The 16,029-nt window shown below is 44.4% G+C and overlaps 1 protein-coding gene across 3 annotated transcripts in view; it reads left to right on the forward strand.

Annotated features, from left to right (window-relative positions):
* The first annotated feature begins 2,494 nt into the window (after nt 1-2,494).
* LOC136515091 (uncharacterized) overlaps nt 2,495-16,029 on the forward strand; it is a 33,816-nt gene continuing 20,281 nt past the window's right edge. For all 3 annotated transcript variants that reach the window (XM_066508783.1, XM_066508784.1, XM_066508785.1), the window contains exons 1-11: nt 2,495-3,485; nt 4,639-4,754; nt 5,388-5,596; nt 7,070-7,186; nt 7,287-7,415; nt 7,501-7,626; nt 8,138-8,193; nt 8,286-8,382; nt 8,930-9,047; nt 11,216-11,422; nt 11,509-11,821. In XM_066508783.1, coding sequence (XP_066364880.1) covers nt 2,632-3,485; nt 4,639-4,754; nt 5,388-5,596; nt 7,070-7,186; nt 7,287-7,415; nt 7,501-7,626; nt 8,138-8,193; nt 8,286-8,382; nt 8,930-9,047; nt 11,216-11,422; nt 11,509-11,821 — 2,342 coding nt within the window. In that variant the 5' untranslated portion in view covers nt 2,495-2,631. The remainder of the gene's footprint in view (nt 3,486-4,638; nt 4,755-5,387; nt 5,597-7,069; nt 7,187-7,286; nt 7,416-7,500; nt 7,627-8,137; nt 8,194-8,285; nt 8,383-8,929; nt 9,048-11,215; nt 11,423-11,508; nt 11,822-16,029) is intronic.

Here is a 16,029-nt window from a genome sequence, read left to right on the forward strand (position 1 = left end):
ACTAATCCCCACCATAAGTCTATCTCAACATGTAAGCCATCTATATCATCCCCCACTAACTATCCACGTCATCTCTTACTAATAGCCATGTCATCCCACTAACTTCCAACCTCTTAATTGTAAGCTATTCAAATATATGATCTGCACTCAACTCAATTTTATTCTAAATTCTTTGCAATCCCCATAGCAACGCGTGGAGCATCTTCTAGTTATTTTTTAAAAAAAGCGACTATTCACCCTTGATCCTTTAAGCGGCGAGGGTGACAACGAGGCTAGGAGCATTGGAGAGCTCCTGGCAACGGCGGTGACACTAGGACCTGATGGCTACTACGTCGGCGTCTTCTCGACAGGGATGGAGACGGCAGCTCGGTAGCTCGGGCTTGGTTGAGAACGACTAGCTCGATACTCAGGCTCAACGGCTATCAAGTACGAGTGCGCAAGAGAAATGTAGGGCCACAAAAGTCTTTTTATTAAGTTCGACCTAAACTTTAGTCCATAATCCAAAACAACTTCACAGTGATCTTGATTTAGTGGCTAAAATTTAGTCCTTCACTTTAGTCAACTAAACTCTAGATTATGGTATCCAAACAGATCATTATAGACATCATGGCATTTAATAATTCTTCACAACTATAATATTACCCTAAATTTTCACTTTTTTTTATTTAGATTTTATTCTTGTATATAAGAGAAATAGAAAACCAAAGCGTATATTTTCAATAACGATAATGATACAATTAAGACGTTCGGACAAATAGATGTCTCCCTCCGCTCACTCCCGCACGTGCCGCTCACCCAGCGACCCTATCCGCTTGTCCCATTCGCACGCCTAGATGCTGATTGCGCCATTCCCTCCCTGAGTCGCCGTGCCCATCTGCCCACCCCACTCCGCCTCACCGCTGCCGGTCCCCCGCAGCGCGGCGACCATCCCCTGCGGCCTCATCTACGCTGCCTCATCCGCGCCGCATTCCCCACCGAGCCTAGTCTGTCTCGCCAGCCTCCACCAAGCCGGTAAGCCCGCACGACGGATGCTCTAGCTAGCAGGCGAGGGGGACAAGATTCGTGTGATGTCGCGCCCGCCGGTGAGTTGCCCATGCCACTACCACACAGCAAGGCCCATGTGCCGCCGTCGACCTCCGCGCCGGCGTGCCTCCATTCGTCCAAGCATAGCCCATGTTGCAAGAGTATATTTCAGATGCTTTCATCTGGATGTTGCAAGTATTTTATCTTGATGTTGCAAAAGTAAATCGAAATGTTACACATGTTGCAGTGCCTATACACGTACGTTCCAAATGTATGTTCCAAATATTTCATCTTGTTTTCTAGACGTATGTTTGCAAGTGTTTCATCTGGATGTTGCATATGTTTTCACGCATATATAAAGTGTTTTCAGGTTTTTTTAAGTGTTTCATAAGCATGTTTCGAGTGTTTCAGTTGTTTCATATGTATGTTGCAAGAGTTTCATCTAGATGTTTTAAAAGTAGATCTGGTGGTGCAACTAATGTGTTCAGATGCATGTTTTATGTGTTTAATCTACCTTCAGTCGTATGTTCCAAGTATTGCATCCGTATGTTTTAAAAGTAGATCGGGTGTTGCATCTCTGTCCTCACTTTTCTGATGCCTCACCTTCGCCTCGGTGTGGCTGGGCATCCGCCGCCCCTCCCCCTCTTCTAGATGCTGGCGTAGCCACTTGCTGTAGTCACATGTTGTAGCTGTTAGCCGCGTGCATGCGTGTGAGAAGTGGAGGAGACGTGAGCGGGGACTCCCCATGTGTAGTCGGGCGGTGCGGCCCCCACGTAGGTGGCGCATGGATGCAGATGTGCGGGGGAGACGGAGTGTAGGTGCGGCGCGGGTAGCTAGCACTGCCGTTTGGATAATGATGAACAGATCGTGCCACGGGAATTGTCCGTTGGGTGCTAATAGACTTGGAATCTATTTAGGATTACTCTGCCCCTTAAGCCTACGACAACGAGAGCTTGACGTGGACGAAACTCGTGGCGGAAGATTTACACTCTATCCTACCATGATAGGAAAGTGCAACAATGATCCCGTTCGCTGGTCTGAAACTTGGCTGAAACTGGCTGGTTGTATGAGAGAGAAATACTGTAGCAGCTGAAAGATGCACAGTGATTTATGAGAGGAAGCAGCCGGCTGGTCTGAAAAAATCAGACCAGCGAACGGCGCCAATATTTTTGGCCTTTTGATATCGACACTAAAAATTAAATCCTTCTTTTCCCAGAATACATGCTGTCCAGCCCAGACATTTCCATTTACCATTTTTTGAAGCTAAATTACGCGCATAAGCAGACAGTCTCCAGCTTCCATTTCCATAAATCGAAACGCCGCCCTCGTCGTGCGCATGTCTCTCTGCCCCGGTGGCCCCACCCCCCACCGAACAAAGGCCCACCTATTATCTCGAATCTTAAAGCAAAACTGACGGCCCCCGCTGCCATCCCCAATTGGCTAATGGAAGAGAAGAGTGGAAAGCAAACAAGCCCCAGCGGAGCGGAGTCCGAACCATCACCAAACCCGAGCCCCGACCTCCCACCTCGCCGTCGCCGGCGATCAGCCGCCGCCGCCGCACTAATCCCTGCCTTGTCCTTATCACAAACCCGCGGCGCTGGAGCTCTGATGCTTCCCACCCCATGGCCTTCCACATTCCCTTCCCCCGCCACTGCCTTCCTTCTCCTCCTTGCCCTCCTCGCCGTCGCATCGGGGGCCCCAGGCCCTAGCCTAGGAGGTTTCGATCGGGGGGAGCCCCCCGGCGCGGACGAATACTCGATCCTTACGTTCCACGACTACACGCCGCCCCCGCCCCCCGCTCTGCCGCCGCCGCCGGCGGCCCCGGCGGCGACCTGCGCCGGGGACCTCCGCGGCGTGGGAGACCTTGACACCCAGTGCGTGGTCCATGAGTCGGTGAGGCTGGGCGGCGGGGTGTTCATCAGCGGCAGCGGCAGCCTCGTAATCCTCGACGGCGTCGCGGTCACCTGCGAGCGGCCCGGGTGCGTCGTCTCTGCCAACCTCTCCGGTGATCTCCTACTCGGGAACAGGGCCCGCGTCGTGGCCGGGTGGGTCTCCCTCGCAGCGGCCAACATCACGCTCGGCGACGACGCAGCTATCGACACCACCGGGCTCGGCGGTGACCCGCCCGCCCAGACCAGTGGTGTACCCACCGGGACGTATGGGGATGGCGGTGGACATGGCGGCCGTGGCGCCAGCTGCTTCGTTAAGAAGGGGCAGGCGCAGGAGGACTCATGGGGCGGTGATTCCTACGCTTGGTCTGCACTGAAGACTCCAAATAACTATGGGAGCAAAGGGGGATCCACTACCGTCGAGAAGGACTATGGTGGTGGTGGTGGTGGTGTCGTGTGGTTGTTTGCTGAAGAGATTGTGATGAATGGAACAATTCTTGCTGATGGTGGTGACGGTGGCACCAAGGGTGGGGGTGGCTCTGGGGGGAGCATCTATCTGAAGGCTTCCACAATGTGAGTATATTGCATTGGTTTCAGGCACATTTCTCACTTCTTATTACTTCCTACTAGTTCCTATTCCGTTTTGAGCTGTTAACTAGACATTTGAGCAAGTTGATTTGAGGGAAGAATGAAATGTCATTGCAATGAAAAATGAAGAAAGCTATACTAGGTTCTGTCCTTTCTGGGCTCAACCGGGATTTCAAGCAGAGACAGTTTGTGTAAAGCTGTATAACATATTGCTTGCAGTGTGGTCATTTAGTACAAATACATACAGGAACTTGCTTGAGTTTTTGGATGGTTAAGATTTGAAGTTTATGTTCTGCTTACAGTACTTCATTGATAAACATAAGTAGCATATGGATATCATGTTTTCATAGTGAAAATAAACAATCTCACATTGTGTTTTTTCTAGTGGCACAGTTAGACGATTTCGTAATGCTGATAATTCATAAACTTGAGCCAGATTTAAACTCAACATGCACTCAAAACAATGGATGGCAATGGGTGCTATACAAGTAGTGCTGAATCAAGAGAGGACCACCATTTGTTTGTCATCATCAGATAAATAATAATAGCCACTGTACTCCCATCAGTTGAACTGTTTGGTGTGCTGAAGGTAGTCGCACCTTTGTATTGAGTAATTATTTGGCAATGTAACATGGTCGTGATTAAGTTGATGTTAACCCTAAGTACTTTTTAGGAAATCAGAGGTAGCTTGACATGAATGAAACAATTGACACACTAGAGAACAGTGAGCTAGTCTGCTGACAACCTAATCTTCTAGTACATTGTTGATAGTAAGTAGAGGCCCAATACATTTTTATCTCTGTATCTGGTCTGGTATAGCAACAAAATTCCTTTCTGGTTGAAATAGAAGGGGTAGAATGATAATTTGAGTCAGTTTATGATGGATGGAGAATTTAATGTGTTGTTGCAATCCTTTTTTTTGACATTTCTTCCCTTGCAGTTTGACTTTTAAACTCATGTCCTTCCATAGCCTGAATGTTTCTACGTTCTGATGTAGACTTCTTTTCTGGTTCTTATTATTAAAATGATATGCGGTTCACCTGTGTATCTTGACAAGGAATCTATTTTTGGTTAAATTCATTTCCTAAAGATTGTACATAATTCAGTCACTCCCTTTCTGATGCCTTATTTGAACCAGGCGAGGAGGTGGCAAAATAAGTGCTTGTGGAGGCAATGGTTTAGCTGGTGGAGGTGGAGGACGTGTTTCCATCGATGTTTTCAGTAGGCATGATGTTGCACAAATTTTTGTTCATGGTAATTTACTTGGTTTTCTTTTGCGTCAGTGACTGCATATTTTTCAAATGGGTTACCTGTGTTTAGTTCATTGTAGTGAAGTTATTGACCCATTTATCTGCTACTGCTCTCCTTACCTCATACATTCTTACTTCCGATCTATTATTCTATATACAAGGTCTTTTAATTCATGAGATTGTGCTCTAAGTATCTGTAGTCCGGTATACCTATAGTAGCTGGTTGATGGACAGTACAGGGTCTGTTCAAGCTTCTTGACCTAATAATTTGAGTGTTTAATTTTTTATTTTTTTCTTGATCTACTATTATTGTTATTGAAGGGCGGGCCTGGTGCAAGCGGTAGAGTCTTACCGCCTGTGACCGGAAGGTCCCAGGTTCGAGTCGTGGTCTCCTCGCATTACACAGGCGAGGGTAAGGCTTGCCACTAACACCCTTCCCCAGACCCCGCACAGAGCGGGAGCTCTCTGCACTGGGTACGCCCCCTTTTTTTTTTTACTATTATTGTTATTATGGTTACCAATAATACTCTTTTACTTTTCTTATCCTCCTTTTTGGTGGCTCTTGTTGGATTTCATCAGTAGCCAATCCCAAGTTTTTTTTTTGGGACTAATAGGCTTTGTTGTTGTTTGTGTACAGGGGGGGAGAGTTCAGGATGCTTGGACAATGCTGGAGCAGCTGGAACACTTTATGAAGCAGTACCTAAGAGTATTACTGTTAGCAACAATAACTTGAGCACACAAACTGATACGGTTTTTCTAGATCCCCCATATGAGCCACTCTGGACAAATGTTTTTATCAGAAATCGTGCCAAAGTTTCTCTTCCCTTACGCTGGAACCGTATTCAGGTTTGAGGCTGAATTCTTTATTGATAGTGTAGCCATACAATTTTGTTTCAAGCATTGCACTTGTTTTGTTTTCTGGGGAGATGAACTCACAGAAAAGTCACAAAATGTTTTTTCAGGAATGTCTTAGCTTTGTTTCTCTTTGTGTCTTTCTTACATAGATAGGGGGAGTGCTGTTATTCTGGGGCTTGTCTGTACTTTCTGTTAACATTTTAGGCCATAGACATACATAAACCCTCCAGTCATAAATCACAAAAAAATGGCATGCTGGGCATGCACATTATCCCCCCAAAACCCATAACTCTGATCATTGTTTTCTACAAAAGAAAAGAACGGTATTTTGAAAGGCTTTTGTGAGACTTACAAAATATATAATATATAGTTATATACCATTTCATTTGACAGATCTAAATACACATTAGGCTCCATTTGATGTTGGCAATGGAATTGGGTCAATGGAATTGAGTTTCCAAATCAATGAAACGCTGAAATGGTATTGGACTTTGATTCCGTTTCCACGCGTTTGGGTGTCTGTAAATTGTTCCTTGGAAATCAGAATCCACATCCGTCCCTCTTCTTCCCCTTGGCCGGCGAGGCCCTCCACGCCCCTGCTCTTCCACGCCCCGGCGACCCCGCCCGCTCCATGCACCAGCAACCCTGCCCTGTTCCGCTCTGGCGACCCCGTCCCTGTTCTGCGCGCTGGTGATCCCCACCCGCTGCATGCGCAGGCGACCCCGACCCCTCCACGCGTCGGTCCTCCACCCGCGGCGCGCAACGGCGACCCCGCCCTGCTCGGCAGCGAGGGCGGAGGGGAGGCGCTCGCCTTCCTTCTGGGGGAACCAACCTGGGAGGACACCGGTGGTGGGTGGTGGCGGTGTGCGGAGACGGGGCACGAGCTGCCGGGGCGGGAGAAGGAGCCGGTGCTGGAGCGAGAGCGGGAGAAGCTGCCGGTCCCGCGCCTGCCGCTTCGCGCGCAAGAAGCCGCTGCTCAACGATTCTACCCAAAACCAAGCCTCACAGGTCCGTATTGGTGGCTGCTTGTTTTGTGTACCGAGAATACCGTTTGGAATTGGGAGTCAAATTCCAAGATCCAATTCCAAAACATCCAAAACCGTGGTATTGAAGATATACGATTCCAATTACTCAATTCCTTGCTGAATGCCAACATCCAAATGGGGTGTTAAGATATTGTAGGTCGAACTTTTGACTGCATGCTCTCCAAAGGGTCACTTTTTGTGGCTGGAGGGACTAGGGAGTACATCTGCATGAGTTAGTGCTGCATATATAACAGGTAGATAATGCACATGTCATTGCCAGCTGGTGTGCTTGCTTTCTTTTGAGATCGATAGAGTACTACCAGTTGTTAGTGTGGTATAAGTAGTCTGAAATTAATTCTGAATCTGTAGATTTTTAGTTTATTTCACTAAAAGTTTCCTCCCTTCTACTGTCATTTTCTTAAATGCTTCCTATTTTCAGGCTCAAGGACAGATTCTTTTAGCTGGTTCTACTCTAACTTTTGGCCTGACACATTATCCATATTCAGAATTTGAGCTGCTGGCTGAGGAACTTCTTATGAGTGATTCCACAATCAAGGTTCTTTTTTGCTTTTGATTTCCTGTCATTTTCTGCACTTTTGGCTATATAACATTTTGTATGTTGTATGGATACCACTCCATTTTTCAATCAAATTCAGGTCTTTGGTGCTTTACGAATGTCGGTAAAGATGCTCCTTATGTGGAACTCAAGAATGACTATTGATGGTGGCCGAGAAATAGGCGTGGGAACTTCATTATTAGAAGGTAGCAATTTGATAGTTCTGAAGGTACGTAGACAACTGTAACGCATGCTACATCCTTTTTCTGTCCGCCTTTACTCTACATGATATTTTTTTTCACATGCTTTTTCAGGAAGCATCTGTGATACATTCTAATGCTAATCTAGGGATTCATGGTCAAGGAGTTCTAAATTTATCCGGTCAAGGAGATACAATAGAGGCACAGCGCCTTATTTTATCACTGTTTTACAACATATTGGTACATCAAAATGCTTTTCTGTTTTGTTTGTCCACAATCTATCTGAAATTATTCTATCTGTATCGTATTGCATGCCTGTTGTGCCTTTCTTAGCACATTCCTATTGGTTGTGGACAGGTTGGACAATTTTTTATATCTTAAATTCTCAAATAAAATTAGTCCTGTTATTTGGAACTCGATCACTTGTTGGCATTTTTTACAGGATTTGGCTGTTTTGTTTTTATTCTTTGCTCTGCTATTTACTTATCTAAGTTAAGATGCTGAATTTAGATGGTTCAAAGTTTAAAAGCCTCTTGAGATGATCATGTTGCTTTCCATAACTGAAGCAATCAAAATTCTATTTCTTGCTTTCCTTGGAGGCTGTGTGCTAGTATAGCCATAATATGGGAAATATGTTGTCATAGGTCTTTGACTGGTCCAGTTCAATATTTCATTGTCGCAGTTAGACTGTGATATTTTTTAGCCATTCGAAGAACATTATAGTAATTAATAAGTAATTCTTTTTGTTCAGGTTGGACCTGGAGCTGTTCTAAGGGGCCCATTTATAAATGGAAGTCGTGACGAGATGTAACTTATCACCTTCGGATTTTGTGTTAAATACTCTTTTTCATTGTTTTTCTCATTGGTGAATGATTAATGTGATTTTGTGGCAACACCAGGGCCCCAAAACTGAACTGTAATGAGAGTTGCCCCATGGAAATCTTTCATCCACCTGAGGATTGCAACTTGAACTCTTCATTGTCTTTTACTTTACAGGTGTACTATTAATTCTCCCAAGTTGTAAATTTCCTCATGTTGTGCTGTTCTATCTATTTCTTTTAAAATAAGATGCATTTGCAGTGCTTAAACTTGTCTCATGATGTCATCTAGGTCGCTAAACTTGACATAGGCAAGTTCATGTTGATTAGGAAGACTTTGACCTTGAGTGGTTCATTAACAAGTTTAGGGACTCAAATATGCATTTTAAAGCCTAATTTGGCAGCTATCTCAGCTTCACATAACATCATGAGTTTATTTGCTAAAAAATAAAGTGATTCAAATCTCTGTTTTTTCATCTAAAATGAAAACAAACATGGTTTGCCCAAACACCCTCGATGCTCCCCAGCTAAAGCTCCATGGATTCTTGAAGCTAGTCCAGCTTCAATAATTGTTGGAGCTGAAGCTCTGCCAAACAGGGGGTTTAGGGACTTAGATGGCACCACCATGCAATAAGTTTAATTTTCTGGTACATTTTGCTCTGTATATTATTAGCTTGATTACCTTTTAGTTTTACTTGTAACCCATGGTGGCTTTTGTAATGCAGATATGCCGCGTTGAAGATATTGATATTTCTGGCCTTGTGCAAGGAACTGTCATTAATTTTAACAGAGCGAGAAGTGTCACTGTGCAGACTTCTGGGACCATAAGTGCTACTGGACTAGGTATGATCATTTCTTTTTACGGAAGAACTGTGAGGGAGGTCCTCACAGCAATAAGATAAATTTAAATAACCCAAAAGAGGGAGGAGAGCACATACAAAAAGGAAAATAAAACGAGGAAAGAAGAAAGTTTACTATCATGTTTTGTGGCCACTGACTATGCAGAATGCCACAAGCCACATGGCAGTTCTGTTATAGACAAGTTTTGGAATAGTCCCATTATCAGATTTCAGTTACTTGGTCAGGGTATCACAGTCTGCTTACTTATTTTAGTTTTGACTTTTGAGTCTGTACTGCTGAACTACGGGCCTTGAACTGGAGGATGCATATCTATTCTCTTTGAACTTTGTTATGCTATATCTAATTATATTAGGCACTTTGAGTAACTACATTGGCTGGCCTTTTAAACTTCAGACTTATCTTAGAATTCTTAAGGTTGTACGAAACTGTCCTTTTTTTTGCTTGTATTGCTTTCAGTTTACTGAATGGAATATTGATTATTTGGTTAATACTTCATAAATTTGTATCAAAGTATGCATGATCCAAATTTTACAGCAATGCACTGTAATATTTCCACTGATCTCATTGTTAATGTGTTCGTTTTTTGTAGTCTTGTAAGATTTTAAAGATTTTCATTCATACAAATTTATTTCTATGAATAACACTTATATTGAATTGTACCGGGGGGGGGGGGGGGGGGGGGGGAGCGGCCATTTAAACGGGATAAATGGCCAATTAAATGGTATTAAAATGGGATAAACGATAATTTAGACGAAGAGTCTACAGTCGCATTTGAAAAAATTTCTTTGTGTCGTACATACAAAATCTCGGAAATATAGTGCCACCTAGACAAATTTCCCTTTTCTTTTTGTTAATGTGTCGTTTTCGCTAATCTTGTAGCTTTAAAGAGTTTGGTGAGACTATTGCTTATTATATTGTTGTGAGTAGTGACTGCATTGAAAGGTAACTCCCTGGGGAAAATACATAGCGACACTTGGAATAGGGAAGGGCTCTAATGGGAAGGGGGAAGTGACTCCTTAATGTATGTATTCCCAAAGTAAAAAAAAATATGTAGTAGATCTTCCATGATAGCTACCTTACACCATTGCTCTGTTAAAAAAATTCGCTTGTAACTGATAATCATGACCTGTTTTTTGCTCTGGGACGATAATGTTGTAGCAACAAATATATCTTATAGGCTGCCTTTCAAAAATATATCTTATAGAATGTTCCAAATGTTTAGTGTAAAAAATTAAGGATATTTGGCACCAATATTATAAATATTGTTCTTATTTTGCTACTATTACTAATGTACCTTCTTATACTGTTATACATAATTTAAATAATATTTTTTGTGGCCCTTGGTGGTGGTGGTGCATACAAATAGCTTTGTTCATGCTTTTCTCTCTCATTCCACGCATTCAAAGCATTTAATTCTCAGTTTTCTTCCGCTGGACAAAGACACATCCAAGCTTTTTATACCTATATATTTGCGAACTATAGTAAATGTCAACAAAACTACCAATATTTTGGGCTAATAGTCACAGACCTAAGACAGTTTGTGTCCATTTTCCAAATCCAAATACACCAGGCCACCTCTATTTTGGGTTGGCTTCTCACAAAACTACTACTTCATGACTAGTATTCCTCATTCATGGCCAGTCTGGCGTATTTGCCAAATTTGTCATGTAGGCATGAATTTGTTAGGTTTGTGAATTTACTTTTTCTTTTTCTCGAACACGCAGATGACCCTTGACAAGAAACAGTTACATGCGCACCCTTGACAAGAAACAGAAAAATTACCACAACAGGAGTGAACTCCCAAACACTACTCATTAGGGCTAGGGCAGTCTGATATTGACTCCAAATAACTAACCTTGATTTGCAGTTGTCTGATTTGAGACAAGCTGGCTTAATTCTCTATCAGTTGGCCGTGAGGGGTATTTCTCTATCAGTTGGCCATGAGGGGTATATTGAAAAATATATATTTTATTTGAAACGGTATAATGAATAAATAATCCAGATTAAACAATCACATGTATTTGAAATCATACTGGTTGGTTTATTGGAATTTAATGCATACATGTCCTGTTTTTTGGATATTCTTTTTCTTTATTATTGACACAACTTTTGCTAGCTATTATACAATTTTAAGTTTCTTCTGTTTGCAGGTTGCCGAGGTGGAATTGGGCAAGGAAAAATGTTAAGCAGTGGGCTTAGTGGTGGGGGTGGGCATGGTGGTAAAGGTGGCGATGGCATTTATAATGGTGGTCATGCAGAGGGTGGATCTGCATATGGTCATGCTGATTTACCATGTGAACTTGGCAGTGGCAGTGGTAATTTCAGTGGATCTTCAACTGCTGGTGGTGGTATAATAGGTATCAAATATTGCATATGTATTGATGTTGCCCTCTGTTCAGTCATTGTTCCTCTTTAACAGCATTGTCCTTGTGCAAATTTTTAGTGATGGGTTCTTACGAACAATCTCTGCCAAACCTCTCCCTTTCTGGCTCAATTGAGGCAAATGGTGGTAATTTTACTGGTTTGATATCTCATGCCACAATTGGAGGACCTGGTGGTGGTTCTGGTGGTACAATTCTTCTTTTTGTGCGGACTTTACTCCTAAAGAAGGACTCTGTACTTTCTAGTGTTGGGGGAGTTGGAAGCAATGGCAGTGGTGGAGGTGGAGGGGGTCGGATTCACTTCCACTGGTCCGATATTCCCACTGGAGATGATTATATTCCTTTTGCAACCGTTAAAGGAACAATACTTGCAAGGTTTGTTTTAATTCTAATGCTTCTTGTCAGGCTGTTAGCCCTTCTCCTTTTGTTTTACAAGTTTTGAATTATGTTAAAGGCCTGTTTTTGGCGTGCTTCGTGTCTGCATGATTGTTTAGTTTTAATCCTACATGGCAATATTCAGGTTGGAACAGTACTAGCGCCTTTCATATGTATGGCACTTTTAGTATGGTTTCAATATTTATATGGTCATGAGCTAGTATTATTCACTTTTAACATAACTTTCGGTCACCTTCGGTTTGTCAGTACCAATTGCTTTCTCCTGTTACTGCCTTTTTCTTTTTTTCTCGAACAACGCAGGAGAACTGCGCGTCATTTCATTAAGGTAGAAGAAATGTTACAAGGGTTAGAGACCCGACACACACCCCAACTCACACACCCCACACCCTAGACACTATGATACAGACTCGCCACCCAAAGATCAAGAACGACCAAAAGCCTCCGAGCATTAAGCTACAGCGGACAGCGACCTGATAACAAGCTCCTGGAGTTTGGATGCCCCAGCCGAGCACCAAAGCCCCCCCTCCGCGCTAATGGACCTAAGGACCTCCTGAACACTTGGCCTCTTATTATCAAAGACACAAGTGTTGCGGTGCTTCCAAATCTCCTAGGCCACCAGGATTATCAAGGAATTGAGGCCTTTACGCGCTTCTTTGGGGACAGCAGCAGTAGACCTCTTCCACCACCCTGAGAAACGAGTTACAGGAGACTGTGGTGCCAAATGTAGCAGCCCAAACTGATGCAAAACCAGGGACCAGACCTGTCGAGCGAAGACACAGCCCACTAGCAAATGATTTATTGTTTCATCCTCTTGATCACATAAGGGGCAAGACTCAGGATGGGGCAGATTCCTCTTTGCTAGTCGATCAGCTGTCCAAACCCGGTTGTGAAACACCAACCAAATGAAAAACTTACAGCGCGGGGGAGCCCAGGTTTTCCAGATCCTTCTCCACGACCCAAACTTGATGGATCCAAGAAAGAAGGCTGCATAGGCATACTTGCTACTATAGGAACCATCCTGCGTTAACTTCCAATTATAACTGTCCGGGATCTCTGGATGCAAAATAATTCCATCCACCCTATCCCAAATGTGGAGGTAATCAAGCAATACCTCTACTGTACGAGCTCCCCTAATATCTTGAACCCAGCTTCTATTATGCAGAGCTTGGGTCACAGTCCTTTTAGCTGTTCGTTTTTGAACCGCATTGAACAGGTTAGGCGCTATTTCTGCCATGGTATGCCCATCCAGCTATCTATCTGTCCAAAACAATATTTCCTCTCCATTTCCAACTATGGCATCAACTGCAACATTAAAGAGGGCCCGGGCTTTGTGAGGAACAGTGATAGAAAGACCGGCCCAAGGCCTTTCAGCATTTGTCTTTTGCGCCCACAACCACCGAATCCTAAGTGCCCAACCAAGGAGCTCAAGATTATGGATCCCAAGGCCTCCATATTCAACTGGTCTCTGTACCTTTTCCCAGGCTACCAGGCAATTGCCTCCATTGGCATGTTGGTGACCCTTCCAAAGGAAGCCCCGCCGCTTTTTGTCAATAGCCTTAAGCACCCATTTAGGAAGGTCCAGGGCTATTAAGATATATATAGGGACAGCAGTCAGCACAACCTTCACCATGACTAACCGCCCAGCCCTGTTCATTAGAGAGGCCTTCCAACCAGGGAGATATTCTGACACCTTATCTACTAAAGGCAGCAACACCTCCTTAGTTGGTTTTCCAAGTGAGAGTGGGAGGCCAAGGTGCGTACAGGGGAAGGCCTTTATTGAACAAGAGAGGACGCTTGCAGTGAGTGCCAATTCCTCATCAGTACAATGAATAGGGGAAACCGAACTCTTGGACAGGTTGGTTCTAAGACCGGAGGCGTGTCCAAACAATTCCAGGAGCTGTCTGACAGTGACCAGATCCAAGTTGTGGGGTCTCAAGAATATGACTGCATCATCAGCATAGCAGGAGACCCTGTGCCGTGCTTGCTGACTGGCTAGCAGCTGCATCAAACCCGCCAGAGTAGCAAAATTGACCAGGGAATTGAGGACATCCATAACGAGGATAAACAACATTGGTGACAGGGGGTCTCCCTGTCTAAGACCACGGTGATGCAAAATAGTGTCTCCAGGCACTCCATTAACCAGTACTTGTGTCGAGGAGGTGGACAGGATCAAGCAAATAAGGTCTCGCCACCACTGACCGAACCCTACCTTGCACATGACTTCCAGGAGAAACGACCAAGAGACAGAATCAAACGCCTTGGAGATGTCTAGTTTAAGAAAGATATGTGCCTCCTTCTTCTTATGCAGAGATTTCACCATCTATTGGACCAGCATAAAGTTGTCATGAATCTTCCTTCCCCGCACAAAAGCGCTTTGGTTTGCAGAGATTAAGGAAGGTAACAGCGGTGCTAGCCGATTAGCCAAAATCTTAGTCACCAACTTGGCAAAGCTATGAATCAGGCTTATAGGACGAAGATCCTTCACTTCAACTGCATCTACTTTCTTAGGCAGTAGGGTAACATAGGCCGTATTCAATAGCCTAAATTTGAATACATGGCCGCGATGGATGGTGTCCAACGCCGTCAGCACATCCCCCTTAATAATGCTCCAACATGATTTGTAGAACCTCCCTGTGAAACCATCCGGCCCAGGGGCCTTGTCCAGGTGCATGTCTTTTATGGTAGCCCAGACTTCCTCCTCAGAGAATGGGGCATCAAGATTGGAAAGATCATGGTGCTGCATATCTAACTCATCTAAGTTAAGAGTATAGTCCCTTCAGCACTGCCAAGAATGTTCTCATAAAAATCACCCACTGCCTTCTGTTTTTCCTCCTGCGAAACGACCACCTGATTACCAACTTGCAGTTTTTGGATGAAGTTCTTCTTTCTGTTCTAGCTTGTTGATGGAATAAAACAGTATTGGCATCTCCTTCTTGAAGATACAGTATCCTAGAGCGCAGCCGTGCAATGGTTCGCTGTAGAGAAGCCAAACCGAGACAATGCAGTTTGAGTTTCTTTCTCAGCCATTCCTCGCGCTCAGAGAGTGCCCTTGAATCTCTCTATTTCCATGCGGTGAAGAATCTCCCTGGCCAGCTCAAGCTGAGCTTTAATGTTCCCTATTTTTTGCTGCCCCCATTTTTGTAGTCCCTTACTGAGGCACTGTAGTTTAATGAATAGGCGCTCTACAGCACAATTAGATTATACCAGAGCCTCCCAATTCAGTTTAACATCATCGAGAAAACCAGGGATTTTGGTCCAGAAGCTCTCAAAATGGAATCGCCGCTTGCCGCTAGTGCTCACTTTCAAACCCAGAATGAGAGGGCAGTGATCTGATACACCAGCTGCTGTGCTTTGCAGGACAGCATCAGGAAAAATATTGTCCCAATCACCACAACAGAAAGCTCAATCCAGCCTGACCAGAGTAGGCGATCTCCTCTCGTTGGACCAAGTATATTTTCGGCCCAAGAGCGGGATCTCCTTGAGATCCATGTCATCTAGAAAACGCCGAAATCTTCCCATCATTGCTCTATCCAAATTAGTATTGTTCTTGTCGGCAGCTTGATAAATTAAATTAAAATCTCCCCCTAGAAGCCAAGCTCCATTGCACAGGGCACTGATATTTCTTAGCTTTTGCAGAAACATCACCTTCTCATCATCTTCTTGTGGCCCATAGACACCAGTGAACCACCAACTGCGAGCTTCTTGTTCCGAAAACAGAACATAAGCAGAATAAGTATCTACCCTAGAAGCCACTGCCTAGCAAGAACACCCTTTCCAAGCAATCGTAACCCCTCCTCTAGTCCCATTGGCTGGGAGCGCGATGAAGTTATCATACACAGACCCAAAGACCGAGAGAAACAAATACTGGGACATGTTGGCAGCCTTAGTTTCTTGCAAACAGACAATGTCAGCGTTGCTGGACAGAATAACCTCTCTGATAGAATTCCGGCGATCCCTTTGATTCAGGCCTCGCACGTTCCAGATTAAAATAGACGAAGGATTCATCTGACCCAAGAAGGGCGGGCCTGGTGCAAGCGGTAAAGTCTTACCGCCTGTGACCGGAAGGTCCCGGGTTCGAGTCGCGGTCTCGCATTGCATAGGCGAGCGTAAGGCTTGCCACTGACGCCCTTCCCCAGACCCCGCATAGATCGGGAGCTCTCTGCGCTGGGTACGCCCTTTATTCATCT

This window comes from Miscanthus floridulus, chromosome 17 (genome assembly GCF_019320115.1).
Source record: "Miscanthus floridulus cultivar M001 chromosome 17, ASM1932011v1, whole genome shotgun sequence".
In the NCBI taxonomy this organism is placed as follows: domain Eukaryota; kingdom Viridiplantae; phylum Streptophyta; class Magnoliopsida; order Poales; family Poaceae; genus Miscanthus; species Miscanthus floridulus.